Source organism: Theropithecus gelada, chromosome 20 (genome assembly GCF_003255815.1).
Source record: "Theropithecus gelada isolate Dixy chromosome 20, Tgel_1.0, whole genome shotgun sequence".
NCBI lineage: Eukaryota > Metazoa > Chordata > Mammalia > Primates > Cercopithecidae > Theropithecus > Theropithecus gelada.
In genome coordinates, this window is record NC_037688.1 from 15,163,405 (window position 1) to 15,175,454 (window position 12,050).

General features: G+C 39.9%; 1 protein-coding gene across 4 annotated transcripts in view; it reads left to right on the forward strand.

The window, feature by feature from the left end:
* RSPRY1 (ring finger and SPRY domain containing 1) overlaps nt 1-10,281 on the forward strand; it is a 49,553-nt gene extending 39,272 nt beyond the window's left edge. For all 4 annotated transcript variants that reach the window (XM_025369656.1, XM_025369655.1, XM_025369657.1 and 1 more), the window contains exons 12-15: nt 1,941-2,043; nt 2,396-2,548; nt 6,790-6,894; nt 8,702-10,281. In XM_025369656.1, the coding sequence (XP_025225441.1) occupies nt 1,941-2,043; nt 2,396-2,548; nt 6,790-6,894; nt 8,702-8,798 (458 nt within the window). In that variant the 3' untranslated portion in view covers nt 8,799-10,281. The remainder of the gene's footprint in view (nt 1-1,940; nt 2,044-2,395; nt 2,549-6,789; nt 6,895-8,701) is intronic.
* The last annotated feature ends 1,769 nt before the right edge of the window (nt 10,282-12,050 follow it).

A 12,050-nucleotide genomic window follows, 5' to 3' on the forward strand; every position in this document is an offset into this window, starting at 1 on the left:
GGCTTGAGTGCAGTGGTGTGATCACAGCTCATACAGCCTTGACCTCCCAGGCACAATCCATCCTCCCACCTCAGCCTGTCCAGTAGCTGGGACTACAGGGACACACCACCACGCCTGGCTAATTTTTGTATTTTTTTGGTAGAGATAGGGTTTTGCCATGTTGCCCAGGCTAGCTTCAAACTTCTGGGCTCAAGTGATCCACCCAACTCTGGCCTCCCAAAGTGTCGGGATTACAGGCCTGAGCCACCATGGCCCAGACAATAACATTACTTTTAATGGCTTCTCAATATTCCATTATATAGTTGTACTGTGATATACTAATTAATGCCTCATTGTTGGACACTGACATTTTTGCCTTTTGAAATTATCATTATAGACCATTCTGGATATTCTCAAGACAAAACCCTTAGAAGTGAAACTTCTCTGGCAAGGGGGATATAGAATTTCAAAACTTTTGCTGTATATTGCCCGATTTTCCTCCACCAGCATTGAGTGTCCATTTTTCTTGTCATTGCTGTGTAATTTCATTTATCTTTGACAAACAAATTTGTTTATCTCATCTTTCAAAACCAAAATTGGGCCAGATGTGGTGACTCATACCTTTAATCCCAGCAGTTTTGGAGGTCAAAGTGTGAGGATCCTTTGAGAGGACCACTTGGGGCCAGGAGTTTGAGATTAGCCTGGGCAACATAATGAGACCCTCCGTCTATAAAAAAATTTTAAAAATTTGCCAGGTGTGGAGGCACGTGCCTGTAGTCATAGTTACTCAGGAGGCTGAAGCAGGAGGATCACTTGAGCCCGGGAGTTTGAGGCTGCAGTGAGCGAGCTAGGATTGTACCACTGCACTCCAGCCTGGGTAATGGAGCAAGACCCTGTCTTAACAACAAAAACAACAAAACCAAAAACTGAAACCTTAAGAGTTTTACTTTATTTGATAAGTGAAGATAAATGCTTTTTTTTTTTCTTCTTTTTTTTGAGACAGAGTCTCACTGTGTCACTCAGGCTGGAGTGCATTGGTGCAATCTCAGCTCACTGCAACCTCCACATACAGGGTTCAAGCGATTTTCCTACCTCAGCCTTCCAAGTATTACAGGCACCCACCATAACACCCGGGTTGTTTTTGTTTTTTTAGTAGAGATGGGGTTTCACTATGTTGGCTGGGCTGGTCTCAAACTGACCTCAGATGATCTGCCCGCCTTGGCCTCCCAAAGTGCTGGGATTACAGGCATGAACCACCATGCCCTGTCTTTTTTTTTTTTTTTTTTTTGAGACAGGCTTGCCCTGTTGCCCAGGCTGGAGTGCTATGGCATGATGTCAGCTCACTGCGACCTCCACCTCCCGAATTCAAGCAATTCTCCTGCTTCAGCCTCCCGACTAGCTGGGATTACAAGTGCCCACCACCACACCCAGCTAATGTTTGTATTTTTAGTGGAGACAGGGTTTCACCATGTTGGCCAGGCTGGTCTTCAAACTCCTGACCTCAAGTGATCTGCCCACCTCGGCCTCCCAAAGTGCTGGGATTACAGGCGGGAGCCACCTCACCCGGCCTGCCTTGCCTTTTTTTAAAAGAAAGGCATATTTTGGGGGTAGTTATCTAGGGAGTTATAAATCTCACCAGAAAGGCAAGTAAGCACATGATTTTGATCTTACCATATTGCATTGAGCCCAAAATGCATATTTTTCCCCACATTTTAACATCTTTGAAATTGGGATGCATTTTAAGATTGGCTTGTCATAGTTTAATTGGCAGTATTTTTTTCTTATTGTTACATTAAAATATTGGTGGGTGGGGTCAGATCAGAAGAAACAAAAATGACCATGTTGAATGCATAGCTAAAGATGCAGACTTAATACAGTGCCACTGAAACACTTGAGATGCTTATCAGAGAATCCTGGTAGTACACATCATTATCCTAACAGTGTTTCACTTTATCCTCTAGGAGATACAGTAGGATTTCTGTTAGACTTGAATGAAAAGCAAATGATCTTCTTTTTAAATGGCAACCAGCTGCCTCCTGAAAAGCAAGTCTTTTCATCTACTGTGTAAGTAGCTCTTCTCAATCAAAAATTTGAGTAGATGCATGGAATGCCCTTTTCTCTAGGAAAAAAAAGTCTTTGTCCATTTATGTACGTAACTGTGATGAGAAATTGATTAATTTCAAGTGATTGGGAACCCATTTGATCAGACCTAAAACTATCCCGAGGTTTGATACAGGAAGATAAGGCACAATATTCTCTGGTCACAGACCTGTGTGGGTTATAAACACAATCTGTCACTCTTCCTTTCTGCCAGGGTAGGACTGACTCACCCTGCCTTTCTGAAAACTGTTCTGTCTATTAACTCTATTTTGATTGTTATTAATTCTGTTGGCCTCTGTACTCGTTTTATTTGTAGATCTGGATTTTTTGCTGCAGCTAGTTTCATGTCATATCAACAATGTGAGTTCAATTTTGGAGCAAAACCATTCAAATACCCACCATCTATGAAATTTAGCACTTTTAATGACTACGCCTTCCTAACAGCTGAAGAAAAAATCATTTTGCCAAGGTAAGGGATCTGCCCAGGCTATCTCCAGACTTTCACATGAATCTTAGGAGAAATTAAACAATTTATAATCAAGTTTAAAAGAACATAACCAATACATTTTGAATTAAATTACAATACCTGAGTAAAAGGATGACTTTTCAGGAAATATAAATTACTAAGATAGATCCCAGAAGAGATATACACAAACCAATTATTGTGTATATCTGTCTCTAGAAAGCACCAGACCCAGGTGATTTCACAGGGGATCTCTACCAAATCTTTAGGTAACAGATAACCTTATTGTTATTTAAAATGTTACCAAACCCAGAAAGAAGGAACACTTTCAAATTTTTTTTGTAAGATAAATAAGATTGGTATAAAAATCAGAAAAATATGACACACACAAAGAAGCTGCAAACTAACTTCACTTGAATGTCAGTGTCAAAGTCCTAAATATTAGGAAATCTGGTGCACCTTTTTAACAGACTCGGCTTTATTGAAACAGACTTTTTATATGGTTTTAGCTGTGTCGCAAAGATGACAACACTGTTCCACAACCATCAGTGAATACCATCTTGCATAAAATTTCACAACCCTTATTTGACAAAAACTGTGTTTGGCATTAATTTATCAGATGAATGCCTGCTTTGCTTCCTTGTGAGATGAATGTAGTCTATTCCTTAGGCTGGGGAAAGACTCCAGCTGCTTCCTGGTAATTACTTCAAGTTGAAACTTGTTTCACAATGTGAGCTAAAGTTTATCATTTTAAACAGAGCAGCTGCCTGTTTAAAGGGTATTCCTGTTACTAATACCACATGTCTTATATCAGTAAGAGAGTCTCTCTCAACAGGCAAGACCAGCATACTGGCCATGACATAGCTAATGTTGGACTGTTATGCCCCGAAGGTATCTGTAGCATAATCCTAGCTCTTGTTTTGGCTCAAAAAGCAGATCTGCAAGCAGTGCTCTGGGCTGTGCTTCACCTTGGACTCACTGTCTCAGTGTTTCAATAGTTTCCAGATGAAATAGAAAATGGCATGATGATGGTAGCATTGTCTGCAGCAGCAGAGCCTCGGTAATAGCCCAAGAACGTAAGGGTTGCATATGTTCCTGCTCAGGGTTCTGAGGTTAATTCCTAAAACTTTTCTTTTTTTTTTTTTTTTTTTTTGAGACGGAGTCTCGCTCTGCCGCCCAGGCTGGAGTGCAGTGGCCGGATCTCAGCTCACCGCAAGCTCCGCCTCCCGGGTTCACGCCATTCTCCTGCCTCAGCCTCCCGAGTAGCTGGGACTACAGGGGCCCGCCACCTCGCCCGGCTAGTTTTTTGTATTTTTAAAGTAGAGACGGGGTTTCACCGTGTCAGCCAGGATGGTCTCGATCTCCTGACCTCGTGATCCGCCCGTCTCGGCCTCCCAAAGTGCTGGGATTACAGGCTTGAGCCACCGCGCCTGGCCCTAAAACTTTTCATTCAGCCTCATCCTTGGTGCCTGACACAGATTCTGAACTTTAAATTCCTATTGGCCAAAGTCTGAGGGGACATCTCTCCCTAATCTATCATACCCCATTCTTTTTCATCTAGCCTGCCTTTTCCTTGGATGAGGCCCACAAATAAGTCTTCTCACATATACCCTGAAAGGGACAGTTGATCCATCTAAGTTCCCCTGGGGACTGGCCATAGTTAAAATGCTTCAGCATTTAGTTAACTGCTCCTACAGAATCAAACCTTCCAAAACTCAGATGGCAATGGGCATCAACTGTCAGAAAGTCTCATTTTATGGACAGCTTATACACACTCTCTTGGTAACCATGTATATAAATTTGGTACTCAAAGTTCATCTTGTCTTGAATAAGAACAGCTGAATTTCAAGCTAGGTCCATCCTGTGCTGTCTTTAGACTGTTTTCTCTGATAGTAACAAGAAGATAGAGTTGTCAAGAGCCTAATTGAGTGGCCACCTTAGTGCCAACCTCCTTCTTGCACCTTGCTGCCCTTAACATTCCAGTTGTGCTTACTTATAAATTGTGGCATTAAATATGAACTTACTTAAGACCATTTTCTGTACCATTAATATTTTCATCCTGTGTTCCAAAAATGTATATTCAGTGATACTTTATATTCATTGGAATATTACTCCTTTCTGGCATCAGGGTAGGAGATCATGGCCCTATTACTACCAACTGGGATTTTATAAATTGTTCTATGTTGTATATACTCTCTGTCTCTAATTGTTCTTCCATTCATTCTTTTTTTCTTTAACCTTTTTATTATGGAAAATTTCAAATACGTAAGAAAAAAATAATAGTACGGTGAAGCACCACATACCCACTCTCAGCTACAAGTCACCCACTCACAGCCGCTGCTTCTCCTACAGTCTTCTCTCATCTCTGTTTTTTTATTTTTATTTTTATTTTTTTGAGACACGGTCTCATTCTGTTGCCCAGGAGTGTGGTGGCACGATCTCAGGTCATTGCAACCTCCATCTCCCAGGCTTAAGCGATCCTCCCACCTCAGCCTCCTGAGTAGCTGGGACTACAGGCATGCCAACGCATCTGGCTAATTTTTGTATTATTTGTAGAGACTGGGTTTTGCCATGTTGCCCAGGCTGGTCTTGAACTCTTGGGTTCAAGCTATCTGCCTGCCTCGGCCTCCTAAAGTGCTGGGATTACAGGCGTGAGCCACTGTGCCCGGCCCCTCATCTGTTAATAACTACTTTATCATCCCTGTTTCCCTGGCCATAACCGTAGCCTGGGAGATGGAGGTTGCAGTGACCTGAGATTGTGCCACCACACTCCTGGGCAACAGAGTGAGACTCTGTCTCAAAAAAAAAACAAAAATAAAAATAAAAAAACAGATGAGAGAAGACTGTAGAAGACCTTACTTTCTGCTATACCCACATTCAATCCCTCAGCAAATCCGGAAGGCTGTGCCTTCAGAATATATCCCAAATCCAACTACTCATCACCCTCACTGCTGCTACCATGGTCCAAGCCTCCACCATTTCCTACCTGTATTATTTTTGTCTTGCCTTCGACCTTGTTCCTCCCCAGAACCCCTTCAGTCTATCCAACACAGCCTCCAGAATGATTTGTTACAGCGTAAGTCAGATCGCACACTTCTCTGCTCAAAAGACATCAGTGGGTGGCTTCCTATTCACTGAAGGGAAGAGCCAAAACCTTTCCGGTGACCTCCCAGGCCCTGTACAATTTGTCCTCTCCCTTCCCCATGTTACTTTTCTGACCTCTTTCCTACCCTCTCCCATTTTCTCATGCTCCTTCAGTCACCCTGGCCTCCTTGCTGCTCCTGAAACACACCAGGCCTATGATAGCTTTAGGGCACTTGCTGTACCTGCTACCCAAAATGGTTTCTCAAAACAACCACAGAACTCACTTCCTGACTCCCTTTACCTCTTCACTTAAATATTACCTTAGTGAGACCTTTCCTGGCTGCCGTATTTAAAATTGTTTTAATAACTCCCCACCTCTGATGTGTACACTCCTTGTCCTTCCCATTTTCTCTTTCTTCATAGTATTTATCAACATTTAGCACTGTATTTTACTTATCTTGTTTATTTCTGTCTTCCCCCACTGGAGCATAAGCTCTCCAAAGGCAGGGATACTTTTTTAGTCCTCTGTTCACTGCTGAATCTCTAGGGTTTGGAACCGTGCCTGGCACACAGTAAGCCCATAAGTGAACTGAATAAATGCTTCATACTTCTGTTGCCTATCTATTAGGGCTGTACCTTTAGCAGAACAGTTTTGCCTGTCTGCTTCCATTCCACGCTGAGTGAAAGTATAATGGAAGGGTTCTAACTTGAGGTGTTTGGACTTGCAGGGAGTCTAAAATGGACTGTTATAAACCCCTTGAAATTGTATAAAAACTTGTATATGTGTGTTTTTCTTGAGAAAGGCTCTATGCTTGTCAGCTGACTCTCACATATGTGACTTAAAAGGTTGAAATTTGCTGGTAACATAAAAAGAGCACTGAACTTAGAACTAAAGAATTTGAATTTGATTCCCGACTGCATACTTTATATAAGTCACTTCCTTGAACTTTGTCTATAAAATGGAAATGGTTATACCTCCTTCATTCCCTACTTTAGAAAATGATTATAGGATTGAAAGGAGATAGCATGTATGAAAACCTTACTGAACAAAGTTTAAGGAATATATCTCACAGGTGCAGAGCATTTTCAAAGCATTTCATATGCATCACTGCTAATAGGCCGCCTGTTGACAAAATGCATTTCAAATTGCTTTTTCTACTCAGGCACAGACGTCTTGCTCTGTTGAAGCAAGTCAGTATCCGAGAAAACTGCTGTTCCCTTTGTTGTGATGAGGTAGCAGATACACAATTGAAGCCATGTGGACACAGGTAAGAGGATTTGTTTGGTTGTTTCCTCTTTTGTACATTAGGCAAAGTTTCATGCTATTCTTGAATTGCTAGTTCCATAGCTGGGCGAGGGCAGGTTTTTTTTAGATGGAGTCTCGCTCTGTCGTCCATGCTGGAGTACAGTGGCACGATCTCAGCTCACTGCAACCTCTGCCTCCTGGGCTCATGCAGTTCTCCTGCCTCAGCCTCCCAAGTAGCTTGGATTACAGGCGCATGCCACCAGGCCCAGTTAATTTTTGTATTTTTAGTAGAGCCGGGGTTTCACCATGTTGGCCAGGCTGGTCTCGAACTCCTGACCTAAAGTGATCCACCTGCCTCGGCCTCCCAAAAGTGCTGGGATTACAGGCATGAGTCACCACACCCGGCCTACAATATAGAAATATTTAATATAATTACTCAAATAGGCCAGAGGCAGGAGGGGCAGTTGTCACTTTCTTCAAGAATGCTGAGAAAGCATTTGTTAAAATTCGATATCCATTCCTAATGGATGAAATATTACAAAACAGAAATGAATGGAGGGATGAAAACAATATAAAAGAGGAGTGGATGGATACTTCCGTAACAATATAAAAAACACATCTATTTCAGCCAAATGCTAGCATCTTTTTATTTTTTTATTTTTATTTTTTATTTATTTTTATTTTTATTTTTTGAAATGGAGTCTTGCTCTGTCGCCCAGGCTTGAGTGCAGTGGCGCAGTCTCTGCTCACTGCAACCTTCACCTCCCAGGCCCAAGCGATTTCTCCTGCCTCAGCCTCCCAAGTAGCTGGGATTACAGGCGCCCGCCACCACACCCAGCTAATGTTTGTGTGTTCAGTAGAGACGGGGTTTCACCAGCTAGCATCTTTTTAATGGTGACACATGGGAAGCATTTCAAGAGATGTTGGGAACAAGATAAGGATGCCTACTGTCACCACTATGACTTACAAAATACACAAAACTCAGTCGTTTTTCTAGCTATATGTATAAATAGCAGCCAATTAGAACATATAATTGGAGATCCCTTTTACAATGGTTAAAAAAAAAAGGCTAAGAATATATAGCAATAAATATGTAGAGCGTATATGAAGAAAACTTTTAAACTACCAAAGAGTATAATAGAAGACTTAAATAAATGAGTCCTTTCTTGGATAGGAGGACCTCTCAGTATTGTAATGGTGACAGTTTTCTCTAAACTCTAAGTTTAATTTGGTCAACGTAAAAAGAGCAACATGATTTTTTTCTGGAACTTGACATGCTGATTTGAAAGTGTAAAGCAAGAAAATTCTGAAAGTTATGGAGATGACAGCCATACCACATCTTAAAATACATTAAAATAAATGTTAGTAGTTTGGTCCCATTACTATTATGACAGGAATGGCAGAATAATGGAATATAATAAAAGCCCAGAAATAGAACTAAAAATGAAAATTTACCATATGACAAAGGCATTGTGTCAAAACTGTGGTAAAAGATGGACTGTTTGGTAAATGATTCTGGGATAAATGGCTTTCTGGGGAGAAATATTATATCCCTACCTATATGTACACATCTGTATATATATGCTGTGCACGTATAGAGTGTCTGAAAGAATGCATATGAACTTTTTACTTGTTCCTCAGACTAAGACAATTGAGGATCAGAAATGTAAAATTTACTTTTTATTTACATATTCATTTTTTTAAACCATGTATAATTATTAACCCTTTCAATGAACAAACTTGTTAACATTTTAGATTTAGTTGGCAGGCAGCTGGAGTTTGACCTTTTGAAGCATTAAATTGACTGGCTTTTCTGTGTTTCTCCCCAGTGACCTGTGCATGGATTGTGCCTTGCAGCTGGAGACCTGCCCATTGTGTCGTAAAGAAATAGTATCTAGAATCAGACAGATTTCTCATATTTCATGACACATGTGAAGAGGCATCGTGGACTTTTTTCTACTCAATTCCAGCCAATGTTGAAAAGAAAAAGAAAAAAAACTCTCTAATCAGTTGTACACATACTGAAACTTATAGCCATGGCCAGATTTTATGCTAAAAATGGTAGTTTGTCAAAGACAAAATTCTCTTAGAATCTAATCCAACTTGCCAGCCCTGAAAAAATCCCTTTAAGGCCACGGAAAGCTGAATGCTAGCAGCCAGGCCTGTGGTACTTCCATGAAAAACTATAGGAGACAGTGCCCTCCCAAGTACTGAAATCACACTGGAATCCTCCATGTTGGGTTCATTTGATTGTTTAACACAGGACGTGTTGTGTCATTCTGAAGTTTTTATTTGGGGCAGAAGTCTTTATGGAGATGTAAATGACAGCATTTCTGGGTTATGCATAACTTCTCACTGGTTGGAGAGACACCGGTGCGTTAAGCATGGATATTGCATTGCAAGACTTGAATCTATAAACATTAGAATCACACAGTCAGTACTACAAGCAAAACAGAGAACCTGAAAGAAGGTGCACAGACTGTAAGAAAAAACCCAAGTTTGTGATATTTCAGTGATTCCAAAGAACATTCTAGGTTTTTTGTTGTTTTTTTGTTTTTTGGGTTTTTTTTTTTTTACTGCAGAAAATTGGTGGTATTTTCATATTCATAGTGTTCCTATCCAATTTCAGTACCCACATTTTATGAGGAAAAAATGTTTTACCAATGCAGGAGGAATTCTTAAATTAGCTGTAATGTTAGGTTGGAGAAATTTGGTATTTAGGGTATTTTTGAGGTACCATCAAATCAGATTTCTGTTTTTTTGTTAAAAAAATTTTTTTAATCAGTATTGTTTTTACAAGTAATATACTTTGAAACTCTTGAACTAATAGTCTCACAAACTCTAGAGGACAGTCTGAGAACACGTATTTCTATTGTTCTAAATAAATACATGTTTTCGAATAGTAAGTTCAATCATGAATTATTGACTATGTCTTCTCAAAAGTGTTAATCCCTCTCAGGGTCTCTGGTGAAGACCTTCAAGAGTTTGGTTTTTTCTCCCAGGAAATTGGAAGGTAGAATTGTAAATTCATAGAACTTCTTTTATAATGGTGTACCTCTGCAGCTGCCTTTCAATTTATGCCAAGTCCTTACAGAGTTTATACTTGAATAGTAAATATGTCTTCTGAGTTTTACAGTGTCTTAAACTCAATGCACATTTTTTTTTCTTCTTTTTCCACCCCTTCTTGTTTATAGTTCATTATACCTGTCCTATTACAGAGCTGATTTCCTTCCTGGCTGTACATGTTGGGGTGCTGGATTTTTTCCCATGTCTTTAGTCTTCCATAAATCCAAACAAATATATATATATATAAAATATATATGTAGATACATGTTCTCTTCTTTAGCTTGTGGTGAATACAGTAATTTGCATTGAAGAATAAAACATCTGTTGCCTTTTTTGACTAAGATTTCACAACTTTCATTGGTATATACTGCTAAGGTTCCAAGACATTATACTCTCAGACTTTAAGGGCTACTTTTGGGAGTAGGAGAGAATCAAGTATTAGAATTAAGAATAAGGCTAATCACTTACTTATCCAGCAGATTGTTATTGAGCACCTAATATGTGCTGGGCACTGTGCCTATGTGGCATACAAAATACCTGTTTGTAGAGCTTATGTCTAATAAGCTTGTCTAATTATTGTCTATTATTATGTCTAATAATAACTTGGAAGTGGTCCAGCTGAGACTAAAGGTAGTCTGTACATTTAGTGGAGAGAGGGAAAAATAGATGGAATTAATAGATAATTTGCCAGGCAAAGGAAAGCAGGAGCCTAACAGCTTTCTAAAAATCTACCCTTGAAGTTTGTTCCTAAGGTGGGGAGAAGACAATGTATTTGTGTTTATTGTAACAAATTTTTAGTGGAAAAGAATAGGGTCCTAGAGAGAATGAGGGGGAACTAATTTAGATGGTGGTGGGAGTGTCAGAAGAAACCTCACTGAGGAAGTAACATTAGTGAAACTTAAAGGAGGAAGTAGGACATAGCCTGGCAGAGACTGAGGACTAGCTTCTAGGACTGGGTAGCTAGGCGAACACAACATTACAGGCAAAGGCACTAACTGAGGAAGAATGGGTCTCAGTGGGTTTGGGGATCAGATGGAAGGCCCCTGTGACTAGAAAAATAGGAAGCAAGTAGGTAGAGTAGGTGATGCTACAGTGTTGAGTAGGTAATGCTACAGGCCAGGGAACTGCTCATGAAGGCTATGTGAAGGGTTTTCTATTTTATACTAAGTGCAGTAGAAAGCAAAGGTGTTTAAGCATGGAAGTGCCTTGATAATTCTAACAGATGGCTCTGGCTTCTATTTGGAGAATGAAATGGAGGAGTGGGGTGAGCTGGGGGTAAAGGATAAGCAAAAAATGTAAATAGACCAGTAAAGAAACGTGTGGTCCAGCTGAAACTAAAGGTAGTCTGTACATTTAGTGGAGAGAGGGAAAAGTAGATGGAATAAATAGATAATTTGCCAGGCAAAGGAATGCAGGGGTCTAACAGCTTTCTAAAAATCTACCCTTGAACTTTGTTCCTAAGGTGGTTTACTTTTCCTATTCTTAACTTCTAGATCATAAAAGGGCTTCAATATGAAATCGATCAAATCATCCAGGATGGAAGCTAAGTTGTAAACTTGGAGCCACCTCCAAGGGAAAGACAGGAATTCCATATCAAAGAAAAAACTAGGGGTTAGCAAGCTATGTGGAAGAGTAAAATCGTACATCCATATTCTGAACTGAATGTAAGCATTTAAGAGAAAAGCTAGACTTTTACTACTGATAAATGGTTACCAGGGAGAAAAACAAAAAATTATGGTATTTTGTCAGGTGATTCATTGGGGAAATCCAGCATTTCAGCCAAAAAAAATTGTAATGAATTAGCCCCTTTTAAAAATGACAGAGAGCAGAAGTCATGGTGCCATTTGCAGAGTGCCAGGAAACAATGATTCACAAAACTGACACAATTTCACTAGCAGAAAATGACTTTCACACAAGTTTCAACCATCTTGAATGTGTATCCACGAAAAACCAACTAAGATCAGGTCTTTCCAAGATTGCCCATCATTTACCTTTTGCTATTCACTCAGAAGAATTCCTAGTGCCAACCCCCAATCAAAGGATTTAAAAAATGAGTATTAATGGAAAAACATTTAGTATATTCAAGTCAACTTTTAATTTTGCTACAAGTGG